Genomic DNA, 27,030 nt, shown 5'->3' on the forward strand with positions numbered 1-27,030 from the left:
TTGGGGTCCAGGGAGGTCAGAAAAGGTCCTTGGGTCCTCTGGGACTTTTGGAATGGGTGGTTGTGAGCAACTGTATGAGTGCTGGAAACGGAACCAGCAAGGAAGCAGAAAAAGACGGAGGACAGAGAAAGGGCAACGCACTCTTTACAGGTGCACCCACAGGGGCCTACTTCCACAGCTAGGCCTCACCTCTTTAAGAGACAGGTCAGCTGTACACACATATTAAAATTTTATTATAAGGCATAGAACTAATGCGTTTTGGGTGATTTAAATTTCAAGGAGACTTTAAGAAAAAAAAAGTAGCACTCTTCAAGGACTTTTCAGGCTTTGCTGCAGATACCTTTAGCAGTGGCCTTCGGATGTGGGTCTTAGAACACGTTCACAGCCTTCTCACCAACAGTGGTGAAGCCCAGTGTGGCGTCTAGGAAACCAAGACCGACAGCAACCCCTGAAATGTGCAGCTCTTAGCTGTAGCGGAAGGACTGTGCTGTCCTTTGAGTTTTGGCACACACTGTGAGCCATAAGGACTCAGCATTACACGGAAATGCTTGTGAGGCATAGAAACAGCCAGGTAGTGGCCTCACCACTCACTCATGAATGGACTATGAAGAGATGTTGCAGTTAACACAGTGTTTGAAGGCACCAAGAACGTGAGCTCACGATTTACAGAACCAGCCTCTTTGTAGACCGCATCACACTCAATGAAGGAAGTGCCTCCAAAGGTCATGACAGGGATAGAGCTGTGCTACCTGATGGACATGGGCAGATGAGTGAAGGAGGAGCACTAACTCCAGAGGCACACAAATACAAAGGCCACAGTTACTATAGCCACCAGAGCAGAACATAGGGAAGAACAGAACTCCTGTGTGTGTTGTGTGTGTGTTTGTGGTGTGTGTGTATGTGTGGTGTATGTATGTGTGGTGTGTGGGTGGCTTTGTTGTTATTTTAACCAAGGGCTGAATTGTTCACACTTCTTCTACATGAGAAGAAAAGTGAGGACCATGGCAGTTAACTGTTGAAGAACACATTAAAAGTTGTTGATACATTTCTAATGTAAGGTACATTATGAATTCAAAAACAGAATTAGAATACTTGGTAAATATTTTCATATAAATAATAAAATATCACTTTTTTTGTATGCCACAGTGGAGCAATACCCAAGAAACAGCAAAACCGAATATGTAAAAAAAATCCATGCAGAGCAGTGCAGGTAAGATTTTTATTTTGGATCTGAAAAAGAGTGAAGGTGAAATTTTAGTTGAATTGTTTATTAATTTGTTTTCTAACATTCTGGAATTCAGAATGTAAGAAATTATTTCTAAAAAATTGAAATGAAATTAATATGCCTGATAATATTGTTTTTTTTTAGTTTTGACACCTAATGTCTTTATATAAACAGGAAAAATGTTTCTAACCTAGTACATTATAGTTCCATTATCATAAGTTGGACTTGTCATAAAAATAAATTTTTCATTTAATTTTCATTCATTTTATTTCATTTAATTTTTATGATAAATGTAATATATTTTGCCCCTATGAAGTTCAGTGTCACTAATGTCACTATGCAATATAATGCCTTTGATCCCAGCACATGAAGTGGATCTCTGTGAGTTCAAGACCAGCCTGATCTGCATAGTAAGTTCTAGGACATCCAGAGCTACTCAGTAAGACCCCCGTCTCAAAAGAAAATACATCATCAACAACAAAACCCAAATGTCATTGTGTAATGAGATACAGTAGTCAAGCATTTTCATTAATATCTCCCAATGTCATTTAAGTTGTCTGCTTTTTGCTCTCTAAACATCCCAGTTTGGAACAGCATCTGCATATTGTCTGACTCTCATCTTAATCAGTTCTCATTTGCAGGTGACTGTGTTCTGCCATAACATATAATTGGCTCACTGAACAGTTTTAACAGTGTAGCTCCTCCCTCTTGTGGTATGTGCTCAGGATCGAACACAGGCATCAGTGAACTTTCTACATGAATCCTCATTAGGTCTACCTCCCATACTGGTTTCCTTGATGTTATTCTTAATCAACATAGGAGATGATGATGCATGGTTTACATGCTATGAAGCAAGATGTCCACAGCAGTTTGCCAGCTGAAGAGAAGCGTTGAGGAAATGATCGTATTTCAGAGTTGAGTCTGGCTAAGAGTCTAACAGTGGGGGGGGGGGGACACTGCAGAGTTTGCTCTTTCAGCGACTGTCATTGCAGTGGCATCTTTGCTACTTGCCTTGCTTTCGGGAAGCACATCTTTCAGGGTGTGAAGAGTGTAGATGAATCTGAACGCTGTGCTTCACCAGAGCTGAGGTGAGGAGAGTCAGTTCTACCGCAGCAACACCAGTGGCTTCCTTCCATACTACCTCAGCATGATAGTATTGGACCTTTCTTTGTGGAGATGAGGATGGGCTGAGGCCTGCCATGCTACAGAGAGCAGTGCCCATAGATGTGATCTCCTGCAGCCAGGACTTTTACATTCTGAACAACCTCAGCTGAAACTGTGGAGGAAATCTTTGTCTTAGGTACATTCTCTTAGAATTGTTGCTAGTGCCATTAGTCCGGGGAAAAAAAAAAGAACATTATATTTTTCTTGACACTGTCAATCTGATTCTGCTAATGATATCATTTTCGATTAGTTTGATAGTGTACATTTAGGATTATAGTCATTGTATGAAGCAGCCTATCTTTAGTCATTCAGTCTTGATAAGTGTCTTATAATATTTGAAATGTACAATATTGGAAGTAAGAGCTTTTATATTAATTGCCTATCAACAGTCTAGTTAATACTCACTTTAGATAGTTTCTCAAAGGAACACATTATAACCAAGTACCGGTCTTATAAGTGTGATATTATATTTTTCTATTGTCGTTACAAAGATATTTTGCCTTTCTCCTTTGAAACAGATGACAGTACTGAACATAGCTCTTTACCCAGGTAGGAATTCACATATTTGGAAATATATTAAGTAATTGGAGAATGCATAGATAAGACATTAATACTTGTGTAGTGTAGTCTGGTATAGATACTATATCATATACTTAATGCTTGCTATGTCATGTAGTCATCACAGCAGATCTACAGACGATCTATGCCATTATAATGTATTTTGTACTAATTATTCATGGCAGCCTGCAGGCAGATGTGGTGGTGGAGGAGTAGCTGAGAGTTCTATATCTTGATTTGAAGGCAGCCAGGAAGAGACTGTCCTCTACAGGCGCCAGGAGGAGACTCTTTCACCCTGGGTAGAGCCTGAGCTTAGGAGGAGCCCTTAAAGCTTGTTACACAGTGACACACTTCCTTCAAGCAAGCTACACCTATTCCAATAAGGCCCCATCTCTTAATAGTGCAGTGCCACTTCCCACGGGTCAAGCATATACACACCATTGCAATGGATATTTCAGTTTAGTCTTCAGGTCATGTAATTTGTGCAGGTAAATTATTTCAGGCTTTGTCAATATTGGCTTTTGCTCTTTTGCATGGATTTATGAGTCAGTTTTCATTTAATCATGTGTTACAGATTGTGGTAATTGAAGATAGAACGTGCTCATTAAAAATTAAAGGTTAACGTCCAATTAAATAAATCAGGAAATACCATTTAACGTGTAACTAGTCTTTTCCCAGATTTTGTTAAAATATTCCAACTTACTCATTATTGTATGTCTTTACTGTGGAGGTCCTCCTGCATATTTGGACCTGATGGCCCCAGTTGAAAAACAGATGATAGTAATATTGATACTAAGATAATATTCTTGTAAGATTAATTTTCTTGCTCTACACTCTGCTTTTGTAGTGTTTTCTAAAATTCACAGTTGCCTTCCTATCAATGTTTCATGTGGAGAGTTGATTTGGGGGAAAATGTTTGTAGTTGTGACATGCATATATTTACTTTCATAAATTCTAAATGACTAGTAAGATACTTTTTAAAAAATTTATGTTATATATGTGAGTACACCATCTCTGTTCTCAGACACACCAGAAGAGGGCATTGGATCCCATTGCAGATGGTTGTGAGCCACCATGTGGTTGCTGGGAATTGAACTGAGGACCTCTGTAATAGCAGACAGTGCTCTTAACTGCTGAGCCATCTCTCCAGCCCCTGTAAGATGCTTTTGGGGGAGTGGTGGACAAATAAGAGAATAGATTGAGATGACAAACGGCTCAGTGGTTAAGAACACTGGCTGCTCTTGCAGAAGACCAGGATTGTTTCCAGCACCCACATGGTGGCTCACAACCATCTGCTACTCCAGTTGCTGGAGATCCCAAGACTTCTTTAGGCCTTTGTGGGCACCTGGCATATACATGGAGCACTTACATGTAGGAAAAATACTTATACACATAAAAAAATAAAAGAATGGGTGGTACATGTTTCTAATGTCAGCCCTCACAGGTAGAGGCAGGCAGATCTCTGTGAGTTCTAGGTCAGTCTTGTCTATATAGAGAGTTGCAGGACAGCCAGGGCGACATAGACTCTGTCTCAAAACAAACAAACAAACAAACAAACAAACAAACAATTAAACTAACAAACTAAAAGAACAACAACAACAACAACAAACAGAATGGGTTGAAACATACCCAGTGACTGGACATTTACGTAAGAAATAGTTCTTCCCACATAAGGCATGTTTGATATTTAATCAAGAATTACTTGGGTAAGTATACAGTTGAGTGTTTCTTTTTTTATGTGTTTGAGTGTGGTGTGTATGTGTGTGCACACACATGTGTATGTGATGTGTGTATGCATGTGTGTACATGGATGTAGAGGCTCAAGGCTGATCTTGGGTGCCTTCCTCCATACCATTACACTTCAGTTTTTAACACAGTATCATCTCTCATTGTACTTGGAGCTCACACTGTTTTTGGCTGGTTTGACTAGGCAGCCTGTTCTGGATCCTCCAGAGGATCGATCGGGTTTACAGGTGGGCCACTATTTCTGCCTAGCTTTCCTGTGGGTACTGGGATCTGAACCCCAATCTTTGTAGTTCATGGGAAGTGCTGTATCTACTGAGCTTTATGTAAAATGATTTGTAAATTAGCTAATACGTTTTTGCTAATACTCCCATGTAACTAAGTAAGTTCCAATGGAATAGGCAGTTATTGGCTTGGAATCTCTCTAGTGCCTTCCGCTTCACCGAAGAGCACAGTTGTGTCTTCCTCGACACCCTTATCTTACTAGAATACAGGTTTTAAGAGAGTGCCCCTATTTCTAGCCTTTTTTTTTTGTATTAAGCTAACACTGAAAAACTTGTGGAAATTCAAACATTTATAGTGAGTGTGCCTGGATGAGAAGCAGGTGTTATATCTGCTGGAACTGGAATCACAGACGGCTGTAAGCCTGACCATGTCAGTGCTGGGAACCCAACCTGGGTCCTCTGGAAACGTAGCAAGAGCTTTTAACCACTGAGCCAGCTCTGCATCTTCCATTCAAAATAAGTTAAATTTCTTATGATGTGATGAAAATTCAGCATAATAGTTGAAAATTATTAGTTAACTAATTTAGTTATTGAGTCATGGTTTCACTGTGTAGTTCTGACTGGTTTGGAACTCACTATGTAGACACACGCAGAGGTCCATCTGACTGTGGCTCCCAAGTGTTGGGATCAAAGGCATGTGCCACCACTTCCTGCTTTCTCATTCATTTGTATAGAGAAGGTACTTGGTCAATTTAGGACATGAAACCCTTAGTTTGGAAAAAAATTTACTGATTTGTAAAATGTCTTAGAAAAAAAAATGTGATGGGACCTTTGAGGACAAAGCTGGGGAGTGACCAGGTCACAATGACAGTGAACAAATACGTTATTGACATTTTATTGTTTTCTCAAAGTAATGGCCTTTCACATAAAAGATTAAAATCTGGTCTCCGTTCTCCAAGGTCTTGTTGGGGCGTGGGAGATATTTTTAATGTATTGTAATGAAGGTGCATTTTGAAGTTATTGTTCCCAGAGCTGTCACTACCGAAGAAAGTTACAGGGAGTTGTCAGCTAGTGACAGTTTTTTCCTTTGGGTAACATCTTCCTCAAGAGTAGGAGGGAAAGGCTATGTCTGAGAGAAGGGGACAGCAGTGATGTGGCTCTCTCTAGATCCCAGGAGACTGTGTGACAGTCAGCACCCTGAGAGAATCTGAGAGTGCTCTGAGGAGGCTGATCAAATTTAAATGGGCCTGGATATGGATGTATAAAGATATTCCCTTCAGCCAGTCGATTCAGCACTTGGGAGGCAAAGGCAGGCAAATGTCTGTGACCAGACTAGCCAGCTTGGTCCAGCGAGTCCCTGTCTCACCGTGATAGGACTTCAGGTTTCTGTCTGCCTGCTTGCCTTCCTTCCTTCCTTCCTTCCTTCCTTCCTTCCTTCCTTCCTTCCTTCCTTCCTTCCTTCCTCTCTCCCCCTCCCTTTCCTCTTTCTTTCTTTCTTTCTTTCTTTCTTTCTTTCTTTCTTTCTTTCTTTCTTTCTTTCTTTCTTTCTTTCTTTCTTTCTTTCGATTTATTTCATATATTCAGACACACCAGAAGAGGACATCAGATCCCACTATAGATGGTTGTGAGCCACCAAGTGGTTGCTGAGACTTGAACTCAGGACCTCTGAAAGTGCAAACAGTGCTCTTAACCACTGAGCCATCTCTCCCTTATCTCTTTATTTTCAATTTATGTATTTGACTAAAACATTTTGAATATAGAAACATTAAATAAAATATAAACTATATTTAATAAAATATAAACTAAAATGGACCATCTAGAGACTGCCATATCCAGGGATCCATCTCATAATCAGCTTCCAAACGCTGACACCATAGCAAGATTTTGCTGAAAGGACCCAGATAGAGCTGTCTCTTGTGAGACTATGCCGGGGCCTAGCAAACACAGAAGTGGATGCTCAGAGTCAGCTATTGGATGGATCACAGGGTCCCCAATGGAGGAGCTAGAGAAAGTACCCAAGGAGCTAAAGGGATCTGCAATCCTATAGGTGGAACAACAATATGAACTAACCAGTTACCCCCCCCCCAAGCTCCTGTCTCTAGCTGCATATGAATTAGAAGATGGCCTAGTCGGCCATCAGTGGAAAGAGAGGCCCATTGGTCGTGCAAACTTTATATGCCCCAGTACAGGGGAACGACAGGGCCAAGAAGTGGGAGTGGGTGGGTGGGGGAGCGTGTGGGGGACTTTTGGGATAGCATTGGAACTGTAAATGAAATAAATACCCAATAAAATACATTAAAAAATCTTTATAATTAAAGTATCTTTCCCTGTGTAGTTTTCAAAAAGATTTATTTTTTATTTTATGTGTATGGATATTTCACCTACATGTATAGCTGTACATCATGTTTGTGCCTGGTGCCTTTGGAGGTGAAGAGAGGGCATTAAATCACCCTGGAGCTGGAGTTACAGGTGGCTGTGAGCTACTATCTGGGTGCTGGGAATCAAACTCAGGTCCTTTGGGAGAGCAGCCAGTACTGTTTCCCACTGAGCCAGCTCTCCAGCCCGTCTGTGCAGTTCCCATGCTCTTGTTTATGTAATTAAGGCATGATTTAAGTTGAGTTCTTCTATTAAATGCTTGGAGCTGTGAGCAATGTAACAGTGACAGCCACTGGGTTGGAGGTAAGGGTAAGGGGCTCATTCCCACGGGCTTGAATTTGTCCTTTTCTATTATCGCTCACTCGTGCCAATTTATAGAATTAGTTCTGTTTCATGGTCTCTAATTGTCCTGAGGGCAGAATACTGAGGCAGAGAACAGAGTCTTACAAAATCCCCCGGTCTGCCTTAAGAGACTCGTCCTACCAAAAGAGAGCCTGTGGGGTAGTGCATACAAAAATAACTTTCTGCCTTACTTTATCTTAACATAGCCTATCAGTAAACAGCATGAAAGCTTTATGCATTGTCTTTAGTGGAAATGAGAATAGATGAGAATTGAACTTAACACAGACAGAGAGTAAAGATGCACCACACCCCTAATAATATGTAGCTTAAAGTAAAATCTAAGAGTTGGTTTCTTTTTTGATTTGTATTTATTAATTTTGGCTCTTACTCATCTGAAGCTTGCCTAATGGTTATTTAGTGATCTTAGGGAAAAGGACTAGTATGCATAGTCAGGGCTCACTATGATCAACGTAAGGTGAGCTAAAACTATTTTTAGATGAGAACCCCTTCATATATATATATATATATATATATATATATATATATATATATATATGACAGTTTCCACCTTTGGGTAACATCTTCCTCAAGGGGAAGGCCGTGTCTGAGAGAAGGGGACTGCAGTGATGTGGCTCTCTCTAGTTCCCAGGAGACTGTGTGACAGCCAATGCCACACACAAACACACACACACACACACACACACACACACACAGAGCTAGCTTTGGCTGTCTTGGAACTCAACATGGAGACTAGGCGCTTCTTTTGTAATATTAAAAGATTATCTAATTTAGTTGAGTGTAGTGGACCACAGTTTTAATCCCAGCCGTTGGAAGGTAAAGGTAGACAGATGTCTGTGAGTTCCAGGCTAGCCAAGCCTGTATAGTGAGACTCTTGTTAAAAACAAAGAAAGAAATAATTTACTTCTTTAAGTTTAGCACATAGCGGCATATCTATTCTAAATAACATTAGCAGAATTAAGTTTGTTACCTCATGGTCTCCTTCTAGTCTAGGCTGGGGTAAATTATTTTTACTTGTTTTTTTTTTTAATTATTTTCTAGTGCTAGAAATTGAACTTAGGGCCTCACAAGGGCTGCACCTCAGAGTCATATCTGCAGCCCTGTTTATTTCTTAATGATGAGCCAGTGGGTTATGAGTGGCTAAGCCAATATGAAGAAAATAACTGTGATATGAATTCATTTCTGTTTGTTCTGTGTCCACTCCCCTCAATGACTGGTAAGGAGGAAGTTGCTTTAAAAACCAGTACTCCAAGACAAAAAGCATCTAAAGCCAGGAAAACAAACCTACCATCCAACCATCTGCAAAAGACATCTCAAGAACAAAAGGAGAAAAAGAAATGTGATGCAGGACATAGACCTGTACATTCAGGATGTGCTCCTACGAAAACAGCAGAGGAAGCCCAGCAAGGGGAACAGCTTAATAAAGTCCTCAGAAACAAATTAAGGTTGTTTCCTCAACCCTTTGAGAAAGAGCCACCACCTAGCATCTCTAAAGCAAAAGCCCACTTGAAGGTAATTCCCCCTAATCTAAAAATCATGTGTCTGTCTGTCTGTCAGGGAAAAGATGCATCTGGAGAGACTGTCCCCATTGTATTGCAGATATTATTAAAAAAAAAAAAAAAACAACCCTCAGTCTTGAAAATACCCTGGCATCTCCCTCTTGTCCCCAGTCCCAGGTCACTTGTCACTTAGCCTTCTAAGGCTTAAGGAAAAACAGATTAGACTATGAGAACAACAACCTAGAATGAGAACACACTTTAAACATTTAAAAACGGTATTATTTTATGTGTATGAGTGTTTTGCCTGCTTATATGTCTGTGCACCATGTGTATGCAGTGCCCACAAAGGTCAGAAGAGGGCACTGGATTCCCTGCAACTAAAGTTGCAGGTGGTTTTGAGCTGCTATGTGGGTGCTGCGACTCAAACAGGGGTCCTCTGGAAGAGCAGCCAGTGCTCTTATCTGCTGAGCCATGTCTCCAGTCACAAATGAAGGCAATTCTATAACAATGCAGAAAATGATGATGATGATGATTTCTAGGGTACTTATAATTGGAACCGACATGTTTGATATATAAATGATAAATCTACAAACCAAAATATCACTAACTGAAAATTAGATATTAGATATAAGTATAAGCCTAGAAAGCCAAAAGGACAGTGGTTACACTTCATAATGTATCATGGGCCTGAAATAAAAGATGGCATATTCAGCTAATCTAAACCAAACTAGTACAAACCTGGGAGTAGAGGCTGTTACGTGGTAAAGGCAGTGCTCTTGGGAAAGCATGGTCCTAACAGGCAGAGTCAGGTCTTCTCTATTCTCCAACAGAGCACTGAGTGTTGTTTGTCTTCATGGCAGGGTGGTGGGGTGGGGTGGGGGAGTGCTTCCCATCAGCCACAGCTGTGCCACTCACACTTTTTTTTTTTTTTAAAACTTTTCTGTATGCTTGGGTATGAATGTTTTGCCTGCATGTATGCCTGTGCACCATATGCATGCCTGGTGCTCCCACTGAGGTCAGAAGGGATTGGATCCCCTGGAAGTGGAGTTTCAGACAGATGTGAGCCCCTGCGTGGGTGCTTGGAACCAAATCCTAGGACTCATAACTGCTGTGCCATCTCTCCAAGCCCCAAACTCACAGTTCTTAAATTTAGCTGGTTCAGTGGGTTTTCTGGGTAACCTGACTGAGTCAGCCTTATGGAAATTTATCAACCAATGGATAGTACCAATCCATCACTTAGAGTGCTCCTCCAGGCTTTGTTCACATAACTCCTGCTGTATGTAGCAAGCCATTACCTGCTGTCCCTCAGGTGTAACAGTCATGGTTAAGGAGTGAGAGGTCGGAAGGGATCTCCAGAGTCCATACTTGCAGCTCAGCTGCTCCCCTCCGCTGTGGGTAGTGGCATGCGTTGTTCATGCATTTCAAAGGCCACCTTCACTGATTTGCTACCCCAGGATCCCAGTGAGCAATTGTGAGCGACCACGAGGAAAGACTGATATAGAGCAGAAGGGTGAGGCTCCTTTTATTCCACAATCTCTTTAATGTCACAGTCTCTAAATCTGGCTATTAATGTAAAATCTATACTGGAGAGGATATACACTGTCCTTTTCTTGATATTTCTTCACATCACTAAGGAAGTGAATGTGTCAGGTAGCAAACAAACAAACAAACAAACAAAAGCAAACAAACAATAAAAAAACCAGGGCTGTTTTGTTTAGTTTAGTTTTGTTTTGAGACAGGGTTTCTCTGTGTAGCCCTGGCTGTTCTGGAACTCACACAGATCAGTCTACCTCTGCTTTCTGAGTGCTTGAATTAAAGGTGTGTCCACCATTGCTTAGCAGCAAAGGGCAAAAATTTAAAAGTCAGACAGAGCATGTCCCCTTAAGATTTCTGAAAATTCCTGGGTCTCTTACTCAAACAGAAGTGAAGCAGAGCTTACAAAATGTCAGTGGTCTGTACTGATAAAATTAAAACACAAATATTTGTGGACCATGGCACTGACTAGTAATAAAATAAATGAATCTATAAAACTCCATTTTAATGAACAGTAACACAGCCTGAATTCCCTTAAAGGTTGAAGAAGAGAGGAAGTACGGACTCCAGGAACCGAATGTAGCACTGGAGAACTCTGACGACAGAACAGCTTGTGCTGTTGCTTCTGCCTCTGCTGCTGCTGTAGCTGCTGTTTCAGCCTCTACTTATGCGGAATCTGCTTCCTCCTCTGCTTCGGCAGCTTCCACTTCCGCTGCTTCCGCCTCTGCTTCCGCTTCCGCCTCTGATGCCTCTGCTGCTGCTGCGGCTGCAGCGGCAGCTGCTTCTGCTGTGGCCTCCTCCAACGCTACTGTTAATGCTGTGGTCGCTGCTGCTGTCACTGCTGCTCTCGCAGCGGTTACTGCTATTGCTGACCACAAAGGCAATGAACCAACTCCTCAAAGGCACAGTGGGGCTACTAATGACAAGGATTTCGCACTTAAGGCAAAAAAAGAACATGATAAGTAAGACCATGACATTAGTTTAAAATAATCAATTTTGACTGACAAAAGAGACACTCATTTTGATGATCACATTGCTCTGTACTTTGTATAGCAATAGACAGACATTACCCACTCTCAGAAACGTTTAATAGTTTGATTCTATTTTCTAGTTATATTGAAAACAATGTTATATAAATATAACCATTGTAGCTGGCAAACACGAGGGAAGCCTTGTCTATGGTTAATGAATTCAATGACACAGAAGTCAGACAGTTGTTCCTGACCTAGAACCCAAGCCCACTCACTCCATTTCTTTCTTCCCTTTTTTTTTTTTTTTTTTTCGAGACAGGATTTCTCTGTATAACCCTGGCTGTCCTGGAACTCACTTTGTAGACCAGGCTGGCTTCGAGCTCAGAAATTCACCTCCCTCTGCCTCCCAAGTGCTGGGATTAAAGGCGTGCACCACCACCGCCCGGCCTCACTCCATTTTACTCAGAGTATCGGCCACAGTACCTCATGAGACACACAGATTAGCCTCCTGCTTTATCTCTGACTTGAACTAGGATTTTTCTGTCCTTGTCACTCTATCCCAGCCACACTGAACACTCAGGCATCTCTCTGAACTTGCAGGGTTTCTATCTCACAGTTGCCTGCCATGTTCTATTGTCTTCTTAGTTCTTGCTTACAAGCCATAGTCTCAGCATAGCCACTTGGTCCTGCTGGACAGTGCCCCTTCCACGGCATCCTTAACAGTACATAAAGTTTGTTTTCCTCCTCTAACATACTGTATGTCTGTCTTTCTGTCTCATTTATTGTTATTCCATGTGTACTTCAATATCAGAGTAGACTTTTCTCTGCTTACCACTGTGACCTCATTGGTTAGATAGTGGGTTAGCATACAGTAAGAAGCTACTCAATGTATATTTGTTGTATGAGCAAATGAAGTTTACCCTGCCTGATGTTGTTTTAAACATTAAAGTAATTTCACTTTTAAAAGTTTGATGTGCATCAGTTCCCAGGATTTTCATTTATTATCATTGTTAAAAATTTCTGGTGACCTTTTATAGTCACCACAGTAATAATTTTCCATATAGACAGAAAGTCCCATCCCTGTGGTTACTTATTCTTACTTACTTTTCTGCCTGTCTTTATGATAGTTTTATCTGTGGCAAATAAATCAAAGGGATAACAAAAGTCACTTTATGTATTAACAATGTAAAATATAAAGAGTAAATGAAGTAACAGCCATGTGTGGGAGTGGGAAAACCGTCCAGGAGGTCCCTGTTGTTATGCTAAGCGATGCTGTGGCAACAATTCAAGATACATCATCAAAGAGACTTCAGCTTCTCCCACAAGACATATTTGAAGTTTGATTGTCTGTGATAAGGGGGAGCTGTATTGGTCAAGCACAGGTCTAACATTGAATCCTGCTTAATTTGTAAAGTGTTCTGGGAATAGTGATACTAATAGACGTGCCAACTAGTTCCAACCAGTTAAGCAGGTTGATTTTTGGGAGGCATAGAGTTTAAAAGTGAGTAGACCAATCCCTGCAGCTCATGTTGAGAGTTATATTCATCGACATTTACTATGCTGCTCTGTACTACACTGTCATGTTTTAGAAGGAAGGCTTTGCTCTGAAGACATTTTTATTGGCTGTCATATTATATAGACTGTGCTCTTTTAAATGTAATTTAAATTAATAGTATATTTAAAACAAGACAAAGGTGCAGCACAAATCTAGTTATTAATATTATTCCCATGTCTAACATTCAGTCTTTGGCTGGGAAGATGGCTCAGGCAGTAAAATGCTTGCTGTGCAAGCAGGAGCTCAGATCCCCAGCACCCAAGAAAAGCCAGGCGTGGTAGGATGCTTCCACACTTCTAGGGGGAATACCGGCCAGTTGGTGCTGCCAATCAGTGAGCTTTGCTGTCTTAACAGATAAGATGGAGGAAGACACCCAGTGTTGGCCTCTTCTCTCCACCCTTTCACAGCTTGCAGATGGTGACTTCTAACCATCTGCATCGTGTATACAGGCAGCATGACATCCATCTCGGAGTACTTGTGGGTTTTCTGTTTTTCCTCTTAAGATGTTAGGATGCTATGCTCGTAGCTTTGTGCCTACATTCTGTTGTCTAAGTAGAAGAGTTTGCTGTCCTGCTTGTCCCGCTGAGCTCCTTTTTAAACATGTTACTCTTCTGTAAAGCCTTCCTCATGCCTAGCTGCATGTTCACCCATCAACTCCTCTCTTTGCTACCTGTTCTTATAGTTAGAAAACACATCTTTGATTGCCTTTAGCTGGGGCATTTTAATCTTTTTTTAAGTGAATAAATGAATTAAAATGTGGAAGATAGGACTTTATCCAATTGTTTTTTTAACCTTGGTTAGTAGAATTACTAAAAACAAACCAAAAACCAAAACCAAAACCCCAACACTGACGTTTATGATTCTCTTAAAGGAGAGAACCTGCCACGCATTTGATGGAAATGGGAGATTCCATGGCAACGTTTGAGAAGTGTGCTGCAGACACGAGTGCTGTGTTACTGTTGAAGCAGAGCTGTGCTCGCCAACTCCATCGGGACGGACAAAGGTAACAGGGAGATGCTTTGTTCCCTGTAAAGGAGTATTAACAGTGAGTACTTCTTATGGAAATAAAACAGCTGACTATAGTAGTCACTCAAAGCAGAGGGACACTCAGCTGTACCTACACTGCTGGAGAGCTGAGAGAGATTGGGACTGACTCACACGTACTCTTCATGGAAGCCCAACAGCTCAGAGAGTGTTTACTCAGAGAAGTATTAGAGGAGCGGATAACTGTGGAAGGATGTAAGATTTAGGTTTTTCTTATTAAAATGAATGCTGTGGAGTGTGGGAATTTGCATGCTTTTAGAAAGGAGAGGGAGATGAGTATGGGGAGATGTCAAACTTTACTTGTTTAACATTGGAATACACAGGCAGGAAAGCAGAAATGAAAAAAAAAAGTCTTCTTAAATAAAAAAACACTTTGGGCAGTAAAATGTGTCTGAATGCTCAACAAGATACAAGACCATTGTGGCCGTTGGAAAGAAAAGGATAGGCAAGTTTTCACAGTAGCAGTAGTTACAGAAGTTCACTGTGGGCTGTTTTACAGAAATCACATTTAAAAGACATTTAATAATCTAGCTATGGACTGTGTGACCAAAATGATGAAGATTGTTTATCTGATTCTGCCAGTTAATTTTAAACACAATTTAAAAATATAACTGAAAATCAATTATTTTGTTATGCTTGTCCACACTATATTAGTTAGGTGCTCAGCACACAAAGGATACTATGATATGTGTGTGTAGAAATCTGTCACCCAGGGTCTGGAGAGATGGCTCAATGGTTAAGAGCACTGACTGCTCTTCCAAAGGTCCTGAGTTCAATTTCCAGCAACCACATGGAGGCTCACAACTATCTGTGATGGGATCTGATGCCCTCCTCTGGTGTGTCTGAAGACAGCTACAGTGTACTCATTTAAATACAATAAATAAATCTTAAAAAATAAAACAAATCTTTGGGCTGGAGAGATGGCTCAGTGGGTAAGAGCGCTGACTGCTCTTCCAAAGGTCCTGAGTTCAAATCCCAGCAACCACATGGTGGCTCACAACTCTCCGTAATGAGATCTGACGCCTTCTTCTGGTGTGTCTGAAGTCAGCTACAGTGTACTTACATATACTATATATATGTTATTTTCTTTATTTACATTTCAAATGTTATCCCCTTTACTGGTTTACCTTCTGAAAACCCCCTTATCCCCTCCCCCTGCTCACCAACCCACCCCTCCTGCTTCCTGGCGCTGGCATTCCTACACTGGGGCATTGAGCCTTCTTCACAGGACCAAGGGCCTCTCCTCCCATTGATGACCAGCAAGGCCACCCTCTGCTACATATGCAGCTGGAGCCATGAGTCCCACCATGTGTACTCTCTGCTTGGTGGTTTAGTCCCTGGGAGCTCTGGGGGATACTGGTTAGTTCATATTGTTGTTCCTCCTATGGGGCTGCAAACCTCTTTAACTTCTTGGGTCCTTTCTCTAGCTCCTCCATTGGGGACCGTGTGCTCAGTCCAATGGTTGGCTGGCACCCTCTTCTGGTGTGTCTGAAGACAGCTACAGTGTGCTTACATATAATAAATAAATCTAAAAAAACAAACAAAAGAAATCTGTCACCCAGCTGGGCAGTGGTGGTGCACGCCTTTAATCCCAGCACTTGGGAGGCAGAGGCAGGCGGATTTCTGAGTTTGAGGCCAGCCTGGTCTACAGAGTGAGTTCTAGGACAGCCAGGGCTACACAAAGAAACCCTGTCTCGAAGAAAGAACAACAACAACAACAACAACACCACAAGAAATCTGTCACCTGTGTTAGTTCTCCAGGCTCTGACCTGTCTTTGAGTAGCCAGGACTCTATCGGTCTTGTCAACATTTGCAAGTGTTTACCGAGCTCTTGGTAAAGTTGGGTATTTAGAGTAGGCCTCTTGTCCTTGGAGCTTCTGTTTAGAAAGGTGGGGGTGGGTAGTTGTTGGTAACTGGCGGTTTGAATGAGAATAGCTCCCATAGGCTCATGTATTTGAATGGCTGGTTTCTTCTTGTTGGTGGACTGTTTGGGAAGGATTAGGAAGTGGACCACTGGGGCTGGGCTTTGTAGTTTCAAAGTCCACATTAGACCTGATCTCTTTTTCCGGTGCCTGTAGCTCAAATGTAAGCACTTAGCCGCTGCTCTAGCCCAGGCCTACCTGCCTAATGCCATGCTCCCTGAAATGATGGTCATGGACTGACCCTCTGAAACTGTAAGCAAGCCCCCAGCTTAAATGCTTCCTTTTATACACTGGCTTGGTCATGGTGACTCTTCACAGCAATAAAACACAATTGAGACATTTTCTTTAATGATACTTACATATGATTGACATACAAATGATAGCCTCACATTAAACTATTAGGCATGGAGTTCTTTAGTGACGTAGTAAAAGACCTTCAGCTAGCGAGCACACTGGGTAACCATCCTGTCGTTTCTGTTCTTTTCATAACTGATTGAAATGCAAGTCATCTTAGCTTTACATTTTGGTGGGGTTTGGGTCCAGGCAGGGATTTAATGACTGTTCAAAAGTAAACTTGACAAGCAAGCAGAAGGGAGTATTTTGGGATTACAACATTCTAAAGTAGAGAGTGCTCATTAGTGTCCTCGACATCTGCTGCATGCTGCTGAACAAACACTTCTTGAAAATTTAAACAAACCACCGACTTGATTAATACTTCATGTTGAGAATTTTTTTAGAAAGAAAATTTTTAGCTTGCTGAAAGTTGGTTTTCCAGTCTCCCAAGTTTAAAGCTTTGAAAAATTTCAAAAATTGTGCAAAATTCAGAAGTAACTATTTATAAATAAAAATAAATGATAATTAGATTAACCTGCTATTATATTACTTAATAACACTTCTGTAATGCCAAAGTTCATGGGACTGGATTCTGGGTCGACCACCAACCGGCTATATGTCTGTGCCCAGGTCCTTCCTTTGTAAAACATCTGCTATGTTCCCTGCCTCAAAATTATGGAGGACTTTTTTTTTTTTTTTTTTTGAATTTAAAAAACTTTTTTTTTTTTTTTTTTGAGACAAGATTTTTCCATGTAGCTCTGGCTGTCTTGGAACTCACTACATAGGCCTGGCTGGTTGTGAACTCACAAGACATCCACCTGCCCTGTTTCTCAAGTGCTGGGAGCACAAAGGTATGCTCCACCATGCCCAGCTATGGTCATTCTTGTTGTTGTTGTTGTCGTCGTTGTTGTCCTCCTCCTCCTCCTCCTCCTCCTCCTCCTCTTCCTTCTCCTCCTCCTCTTCCTTCTCTTCCTCCTCCTCCTCCTCTTTCTCTTCCTTCTCTTCCTCTTCTTTTAGCAATTGCATATAAGGTCAAGAGAAAGCTAACTCCTAGTGTTGTTTTTAAAAAGGGTTTCCTAAGGGATTAAACAATATTTTCTAAATGAGTTTTAGTGCTCATGAAAATTTGCTGTTGTGTTTTTATTTTATTATTTATTTAAAAAATTAGAATTGGATTTATACCTCTTATTCATGTTCTGCCTGCCTGTATGTATGTATGTATGTATGTGTACCACATCTGTGCTTGTCAACTGTGGGGGTTGGAAGAGGGCATCACGGTCTCTGGATTTATAGTTACAATGGCTGCGAATCACAATGTAGATACTTGAAATTGAACTCATTGTTGCCCTCTGTAAGAGCAACAAATGCTCTTAACCTCTCAGCTGTCTTTCCAGCCCTGATTTGTTTTGTTTTGTTTTGTTTTGTTTTGTTTTGTTTTGTTTTGTTTTGTTTTGTGACAGGTTTACTTGTAGCTGTGGTGGGCACAGAACTCACTATATAGACCAGGTTAGCCTCAAACTCACAGAGACCTGCCTTGTCCTTTCCTCCCGATTGTTTGGAGTAAAGGCATGTACCAGTATGCCCAGGTCTGGTGTATTTTTAAAGAACAAAGCAAAAAGAATTGGTATATTTCTATCAAATAGTAAAAGTAATGTCGTGTCTCCCTCTTTCTTTTGGTAATCAGAAAGTCTTGACTAAAGTTAACTGTTGGTCATGATAATAATAGAATCATATGTTCCTTAAGTTTATTTTCAAGCCCTCTGGTAGAAATAATTGTATTTTAAGTATCCTATAACAGTCACGGACAGGGTAAGTTTACAACTTCAGATTGTTATATGTAAGGAAAATATAATTTGCATTCAAAATATTTCCTAGTCACCTGAAATAAATTTGTGTTTCTTTACTTTTTAAGCCCTGCAAAGAGCACATCTAAAGAAAAGCACGAGGTACTGTAATGGAATCATGAAAAACAGTTTGGTGGCGGGAGCAGAGCAAACCACAGAGAGCCTTGAGCAGCTATGTGGCCACGCGGGGGAGCTGCTGAGCCTCCCACCTGCACCTCTAGTTCTGAGCAGTGGTGTAGAGACTTAACAACCTTGTAATACCCCATGGGCTCAGTGCTGCTCACCCTAGGCCTGCCACTATGTGGATCCTGGAGGGACTAGAGGACTGGATGGTTTCCAAAGCTACTGCTTGCCAGCAAGACAGCAAGGTCATATAGGGAGTTGTGCAATCAGATGTTGCAGTGTAAGGAAAGTTTAAGGTTTCCACAAGAAGAATGGCACACTAGTATGCCTGACTGCTGATGAGAGGAACCAGGTTTGCTTTGCCCTTCAGGAGATGGAGCAACTATGGAGCCTGATGTTGGTGGAGGGAAAAGGGGTGTGGAGGCTGTTCCAATTCAAGCAATCACACACAGTAACTCTTGCTGTGCTGGCTATTTTCATAACAGCTTTGCACAGCAAGAGTCATTTGAGAGATGGCAAACTCAGTTGAGAAAATGCCTGTAGGGGTTGTGGTCCTGGGTCCTATAAGAAAGCAGGTTGAACAAGTTATAGAGAGCAAGCCAGGAGGTAGCACCCTTCCATGGCCTCTGCCTTAGCTCTTGCTTACAAGTTCCTGCCTTGTTTGAGTTCCTACATAGGGAGACCCTGTCTCAAACAACCAGAAAAAAATTTAAAAGATAATATAATCTGCTATAAAAACATAAATTAAAATACATGATAAAATTTCAAGAGAAAAAAAGAATCTTTTGTTATATAAAGACTTGTTTTTGAAAAAGAAATGAAAGGACAGTAACTATCCAAAAGGCACCTTCTGACAAAATTCCATTTCAGAAGTACCTGTACGTCTACACACACACACACACACACACACACACACACACACACACACACACACACTTATCTATCTATCTATCTATCTATCTATCTATCTATCTATCTATCTATCTATCTATCTATCTATCTATCTAATGTGTGAGTGTTTTGCCTGATGTATGTATATATTCCCCATGCATGTTGGGCCCTGCAGAGGTTTGAAGAGGACATCAGGTTCCCTGGCACTGGAGTGACAGATGGTTGTGAACTAGTTTGTAGGTGCATGGGATTCAATCCTGGGTCCTCTGCAAGAGCAGCCAGTGCTCTTAACTACTGAGCCATCTCTCCAGCCCAGTATCTTTTAAGATAAAATATTATCACATCCATACTAGTCATATATGGTGTAAACATTTTGGGAATACTTGGTGGTGTTTATTTTACAGGCCAAGAAGCAAATCAATGGTGTGGAGGGCCTGGAAGATGGGACTCTGCCGCGTGAAGCAGCCTCAGATGACTGTGAGTTGCTGTGTCCTAATGATGAACACGCTTTGTTGCTCAATACACGAGCTGGCATGGAGTGTGATATCAAGTGCAAATGGGAGGGCTTTGTGTGTGACTTGTACTAACAAGAACAGACTGAGCAGCACGCCACACAGAACAGTGAGCTGTTACAGTTCCTGCTCATTTTACACATGCACTCGGTATTAAAATAGTGTCACTGTGGTCACCCCCATTGCACTTTTCTCATGGTGTATGACATCTTTTCTTGGCTATTTATTCTGTCCCTTCACCATGATTAGGTCAGGTTGACCATGGTCTCAACCTGGAATACTGTAGCAATGATAGAGCTGGTCCCTGCTATCCCTGCCTCCTGAACCACGATCTCCTCTGCAAGTATTAACTGTTTTTCAAGAATCCACACCTACATAGAGAGACTCTGCCTCAAACAAAACAAAACCCAACAGGATATAACCATTCATTCTACCATGTCCTTCATACAAACTTACAATATTAAATGTGATTTTTTTCCCTATTAGCTTATTTTCTTTAGCAAATAGACTTTTCACCTTTAAAGAAATTAAGTTGTTTTTATTGTTGCTTTTCAAAACTTCAGTGTATATTCAGGATACATTCATTATCACACACACACACACACACACACAATGACTTTCTCCTTGTTTCAGGCTTGAATTTGATCCTATCTGGCTTGTGGTGGTCCTTCCTAGGGTGTCCTGCTCACTTGGTAGCACTGTTGCAGTCCCATTAAGCCACACCTCATCTCCCTATGCATCCTACTCACCAGTGCATACTACTCACATAGAGTCGTTGGTGTCCTTTGGACATCTTCCTGCATGTGAGTAAGATGTTGTAATGTCCTCTTGCACTTTCATTGTATTTTTTTAATCTTTTTTTTCTTTTTAAAGATTTATTTATTATACATAAGTACACTGTAGCTGTCTTCAGACACACCAGAAGAGGGCATCAGACCTCATTATGGATGGTTGTGAGCCACCATGTGGTTGCTGGGATTTGAACTCAGGACCTATGGAAGAGCAGTCGGTGCTCTTACCTGCTGAGCCATCTTGCCAGCTCTGATTGTATTTTTACCAAAAAGAAGCTGGCTGTTTTTGTGTTGGCCTATTCTGTCTTGTAAACTGTAGTGCCCTTTTTAAGACTTTATACTCATGTCACGCTTCTGACTTTTCTAGTTCTGTAGTAGTGAAACAGTCCTGACTTTCCTGTTACTGCTGTGCTTGGGGTCTGGAGACTCTTTTGGCTATTGTAGATGTGCTGTCTGTCCCTCCCTTCCTTCCTTCCTTCCTTCCTTCCTTCCTTCCTTCCTTCCTTCCTTCCTTCCTTCCTTCCTTCCTTCCTTTCTCCCTCCCTCCCTTCCTTTCTCCCTCCCTCCCTCCCTCCCTCCCTCCCTCCCTTCCTTTCTCCCTCCCTCCCTCCCTCCCTCCCTCCCTCCCTCCCTCCCTCCCTCCCTCCCTTCCTTCCTTCCTTCCTTCCTTCCTTCCTTCCTTCCTTCCTTCCTTCCTTTCTCCCTCCCTCCCTCCCTCCCTCCCTCCCTCCCTCCCTCCCTTCCTTCCTTCCTTCCTTCCTTCCTTCCTTCCTTCCTTCCTTCCTTTCTCCCTCCCTCCCTCCCTCCCTTCCTTCCTTCCTTCTTTCCCTCTTTTTTTTTTTTTTTTTTTTTTGCAGTGAGGGTTAGACCCAGGCTTTGTGGAGTTAGGTAACTGCTCTCCCACTAAACTGTATTCCTAGACCTCCTGTCCAAGGAGTTTTATAAACATATATTTAATTAAAGCCATCTTTTGTCTTAGGCTTTGCAGGCATTGTGGTTTGGATGAGAATGGCCCACATGGTGTCATATATCCCAGTCCTTGGTCCCTAGTTGGTGTAGCTGTTTGGGAAGGGTAGGAGGTCTGGCCTTTTTGTACAAGGTGTGTCTTTGGGTGTGGACCTTGAGGTTTCTAAAGCTCATGTCATTTTCAGTGAGATCTCACTGCTTCCTGCTTGTGAACCAAAGGTAAGCTTTCAGTTACTGCAGAAGCACCTGGCCTGCCTGCTGTCGTACTCACTGTGATGAGGGCTATGGAACCATAGCCCTGAATCACAAGGTTTCCTTTATAAGTTGCCTCTGTCACTGTGTCTCTTTACAGTAATAGAAAAGAAACTAGGACATCAGGCAAAGGCAGCTATACCAAAGCTCATGTCCTGAGCTTGAGCCCAAAAACTCAGAGGGAGAAGGAGAAATCAGATTTCTACAGTTTGTTCTCTGACATTCACACTTGCCCGATGACACACACACACACACACATTATATAAATAAATGCAAACAAGAAAGATTTTAAAAAGGCCTATGGCTTCCAGGGAATTAGTAGAGAATTAACATTTAAATAATAATCTGACTCTAGCAAAGTATATGATTATTGACAGATGATTCATTTATATTTCTCAGCAATAGTTGTAGTTTTTAGTGTATAGATCTTTATCTGCTTATCACATTTTCTGAATTGATGATATTCCGATAAAGGATATTTCTAAGTGATGTGGTTGTATGTACACATGTCTGACATCTGTTTAAATGATGTGGTTGTGTGTACATGTGTCCAACATCTCCATGCACATATACAGCATGGGTGATTATGATGGAGTGACGCTATGAGGGCGGTTGTCATGGTAGCCTCATCAGTGTACTCCACTATTCCGAAATCAGAGGCAGTTGTTCAGTGATCTTATTGTTCTATATGCTATGGAATATCGGGAGTGATTCCTCCTACTCCACTGGACGCTTTCTGAGAACTCTCTTTCATTTTCCTCTGAGATCTTATAACCACTAGCTCCCACTCTACATCTGTAAGACAGGGATTTTCACAGAGGCTAGTTAGATGTTTATCACTTTTGTCACTATCTGAAAAATATTTTGTTTTCTGTTTATTTAAGTTCCTGGGATTAAGCCTTAGGTCTTATAAATGCTAATCAGATACTGAGGTAAAACCTCACTTTTTAGTTTTAGAGAGGGTCTTAGTAGAAACCTCTCTACAGAGGAACCAGACAATCTCTCTGGTTCCAGGTCAGTCCCTTCCTTTTACAAGATTTGGGATCACGATCATTGCTGATAATACCTTTTCTTAAATATTGTTGACAAAATAATCTTATCTATTTGGCCTCAGTGGTCTAAGGTAAAATTCTAAGTCTATCCCTCTCACTCCATTCTGGATGAAAGCAGACTGCAATGGAGTCGCAGAAAATGCTGCAGATTGGCTAGATGGTCTTCACCTGCCTGAATCCTGTTGGCCACTGATCTCTTAGTGTAGCCATGTCTCTCCTGGGCCCAATGAAGGCAGTCCCCTCTTTTCTTACAGCATCTATTTGGTTTTATAAGAGTCAGGAAGCTGAATGGGAGCAGGTCTCACCTATAGAATCTAAAAAGTCAGATACAATGTGTCACACTGTCCACACTCAAGGAGCTATTAGCTCAGTAAACAAACTAGAGGGTGTCAAAATGTCGTCCATCCTGCATTAAAAAAATGCACAGATATTTTGTTTCTATATTGTTTTCTCCTAGATAGAGATTCTGGTTGCCTACTGGGACTCTGGGATGAATTATATTTATGTAAAAGACTGCTAGAAATTAAAAATAGTTGTGGTGATGTACTTAGAAGAGAAATTAAAAAAATGGAAACTAAGCATGGTGGAACACACAAAGAGCTCTCCAAAATTACAAAAGTGTTATCGCAGCAAGAGCAACGAGAAACAGACTGGGAAGAACTCTGCAATCTGGGGTACAACAGATAAGTTGAAAATAGACTTGATGCTATAGAATTGTAAGGAATATTTTGTAATTATTGACTTGTCTTTTGGAGTCTTACATGGAAGAAAACTTCTTAGTCTCGTGGATTATAAAATTCTTGGACTAGTTTAGTACTGTGGTGCATACCTTAAACCCCAGCTCAGTCTATGAAGCCAGTTCTAAAGGTAGCTAGAGATACAAATGAGACCCCAACTTAAAAGGGTTTTTAAAATAATTATTGTTATTATAAATAGGGGCTGAAGAGTTCTAGTCAGATGAGGGCAGTGTGCAGGCAGCTGTTGTGTAGTGGCATCTCAAGGTGCTATCGGCACTGTACAATCATTTTGGGGTTACTTGTAATAGTTTATTTATTTATTTATTTATTTATTTATTTATTGAAACAGAGTTACTCTGTGCAGCCCTGGCTGTCCTGGAACTTTTTTTGTAGACAAGGTTGTTCTGGAACTCAGAGAGCCACCTGCCTCCTGAGTTCTGGGATTAAACACATGCATCACCATGCCCAGCTACTTGCATATTTTAGAAAGGTAAAATTTACTTTCTAGGTATTTTAGAAACTTGTTAATAAGCAGTAACTTTAAAAAGTGGTTAAGTTCAGATTATTCGTTTTATTGACAAATAACTGTGATAGTATAGAAAAGATGGTTTTCAGTTGGCCCCATAGCTGAATAATTTCAAAATGACTTTTTAAATATTCTCTACCAGAGTTAACTTTTTCAAACTTACCAATCAAGAAAATATTCTTTCACTATTATCTTTTGAGTATACATGATCTTTCAAAGAGACTGAAATACAAGATAAAAACGTGAACTAAATGGGAAAAATAATGGGAACATAGCAGTTTTATTATGTCAATAGGTATTGACTTATTACTGTGATGAAGATCTCAGTTACAAACATCAACATCTGCTTTCTAACGAGTGGATGTCTCAGTTTTCTATGGGCAAAATACCACGACCAAGGCAATATATAGGAGGTGTTAAGTTTTGGGGCTCATGGTTCCAAAGGATAGAGTCCATTTTAGAGAGGGACATAGCATCAGGGAGGCAGGCATGGGGCTAGAGCAGTAGTTCAGAGCTTACATCCTGAGCTGCAGCATGAGGCAGAGGTAGAGAGGGAACTAGCTGGGAGTAGTGTGGGATTGTTTTTTAAATATTTATTTATTATATGTAAGTACACTGTATCTGTCTTCAGACACTCCAGAAGAGGGAGTCAGATCTTGTTACGGATGGTTGTGAGCCACCATGTGGTTGCTGGGATTTGAACTCCGGACCTTCGGAAGAGCAGTCCGGTGCTCTTACCCACTGAGCCATCTCACCAGCCCTAGTGTGGGATTTTTAAATTTCAAATTCCATGCCCAGGGACACACTTCCTCCAACAAGGCCACACTTCATAATCCTTTCCCGACAGTTCTACTAACTGGAGATCAAACATTTAAATATTTAAAGCCTATGGGGGCCATTTTCATTCAAACACCACAATGAATATTAATATGAGCATGTTTAATTGTAGGTCTTCCTTAAAACAAAATAAGAAAATAATACATGATGATTGTTCTGATGGAATAGTGAAAACTGAGTTAAGAGGTAGGGAAAGGCAATATTATGAAGAATTTGGAAGGCAGCTATGGTCACCACTGTACCATCAATGCTATAATGAAGAATTTGAAGTCAGTCAACATGAACTGTTCCTAGAGAATCTAAATATGAACTTAAAAGCTTTACACAACAGTGTGGCACAGGTAAATTAATTATTACTGCAAATTTCATATCTGATTAACACTATTTATATCAAGTTGTATATTGTGTATATAATATCTATTTCTATCTACCTATCTACCTATCTACCTATCTATCTACCTACCTATGTATGTATGTATGTACGTACGTGTGTATTATGTATGTATGTATGTGTGTATGTGTGTATGTATTTGTGTGTCACTAAAGAGATACTATTTAAAAACATGTTTGTTGACAATTTCATCATTTGTAAACACCAAAGGTTCTACTTACACAAGTGTAACACATCTGTTGTAACTCTGGGCAGTATCATGTGTGGAACACCACATGTGTGCAACAGTTGCTGACCATGCTGCTGCTGTGTGACCAGTGTACTGTTGTATAAGTAGGTGTTAAGTAAATTCTCATCCTATGATGAGATTATAATACAGCTAAAATTATTGATCTTACTATTGTCAATCATTGTTTGTTAGCCTATAATTTCACACTGCTCTTTCAGTTTTTGCATTGTTGTTCATTTGTTTAAGAGATAATTTGTATAAATATAAATTTATTGAAAGAGAAATGATATTTGATAAACATGTAACTTTTATTTAAACTGAACACATTTTTGCTTAACAATCTGTTAGGATAAAATCAAGTCTTTCATTAAATGTGGGTAAGCCATTAAGTATGAAAATTGAAAGCACTTATTCTAATAGAAGAAAATTATTTTGTCAAAGACCAGAATATGTTTTTCTAACTATGGAGACAAACGAGATTTGGCTTCCTTGTTATGCAGCCAAATGAGAAGGAAGATTTGCAGCGTTTTACTCTGGCTACTGCTTTCCTGGTATGCATTCCACATACCCTTCATCTACTATTCAGGGTTCTGGATGAGGCAGGTCAGCATGAATACTCACTAGGAACACATTGAATCAGGAGCCTTGATCTCAAAACAGAGCCCAGTAATATGCTGGTCTTTATCAGTTACACGCTGCTTAGTGTAGAAGGTTATGTTTGCATTTTACTATATGATCATTATACTGAAAATTAAGTACTGAGAAAAAGTTAAATATGAATTATTATAAGTGGATATTAGTTGCTGTTTTTTAAAAAATAAAATCCCAATTGTTTGATTTTACTAATGAAGACTTGGGAGCCGGATGCTAGGGTGCAAGTCTGTGAGCTCTGAGGGTCAGAGAAAGCATCCGGCTGACCTTCCTCCTCAGCCACTGTTCCAGAGCCATCCCCTCTCACACACCATCTCAAAAAACAAATGTCTTCAAAACAAATGTCTCTCTCTCCTACTTCCTGTGCTTCTCTCTATCTGTCCCCCTGACTCCTCCTTACTCTCTGTTTTCCTTAATAATCTTATATTCACTTCCTGTCAACTGGTTGCTTGTTCTGCCTCTTGACATAAGGTTAAATTAATGTCATAATCCTGTTTATGATATTCAAGCAGAAAGCTCTTGGATTACAGGTGTGTGCTAAGGCTGAGCCACACCATAACTCAAATCTCAGGTTTTCCCAATAATTAATACAATCTTGGAGTTCACAGTCTGATCCTGGAACAAGGAGTACTGGTTGCTAGTGCAGTTTGACCTTTATGAATTATTGGGGACAAATTACGGGCTTTGTGCTCTCTATTGGCTGCTGCTTTCAGCAGTGCAG

At 40.7% G+C, this 27,030-nt stretch overlaps 1 protein-coding gene across 1 annotated transcript in view; it reads left to right on the forward strand.

Annotated features, from left to right (window-relative positions):
- The window catches only part of LOC110309629 (uncharacterized), a 74,698-nt gene that overhangs the window by 7,036 nt on the left and 40,632 nt on the right, over positions 1-27,030 (forward strand). Inside the window, exons 5-12 of the mRNA XM_085828387.1 lie at positions 1,147-1,210; positions 8,872-9,162; positions 11,223-11,644; positions 14,080-14,211; positions 18,420-18,453; positions 19,770-19,842; positions 23,396-23,612; positions 25,151-25,379. Coding sequence (XP_085684513.1) covers positions 1,147-1,210; positions 8,872-9,162; positions 11,223-11,644; positions 14,080-14,211; positions 18,420-18,453; positions 19,770-19,842; positions 23,396-23,612; positions 25,151-25,379 — 1,462 coding nt within the window. The remainder of the gene's footprint in view (positions 1-1,146; positions 1,211-8,871; positions 9,163-11,222; positions 11,645-14,079; positions 14,212-18,419; positions 18,454-19,769; positions 19,843-23,395; positions 23,613-25,150; positions 25,380-27,030) is intronic.

Source organism: Mus caroli, unplaced genomic scaffold (genome assembly GCF_978045245.1).
Source record: "Mus caroli unplaced genomic scaffold, Mus_caroli_1 scaffold_12, whole genome shotgun sequence".
Classification (NCBI taxonomy): domain Eukaryota; kingdom Metazoa; phylum Chordata; class Mammalia; order Rodentia; family Muridae; genus Mus; species Mus caroli.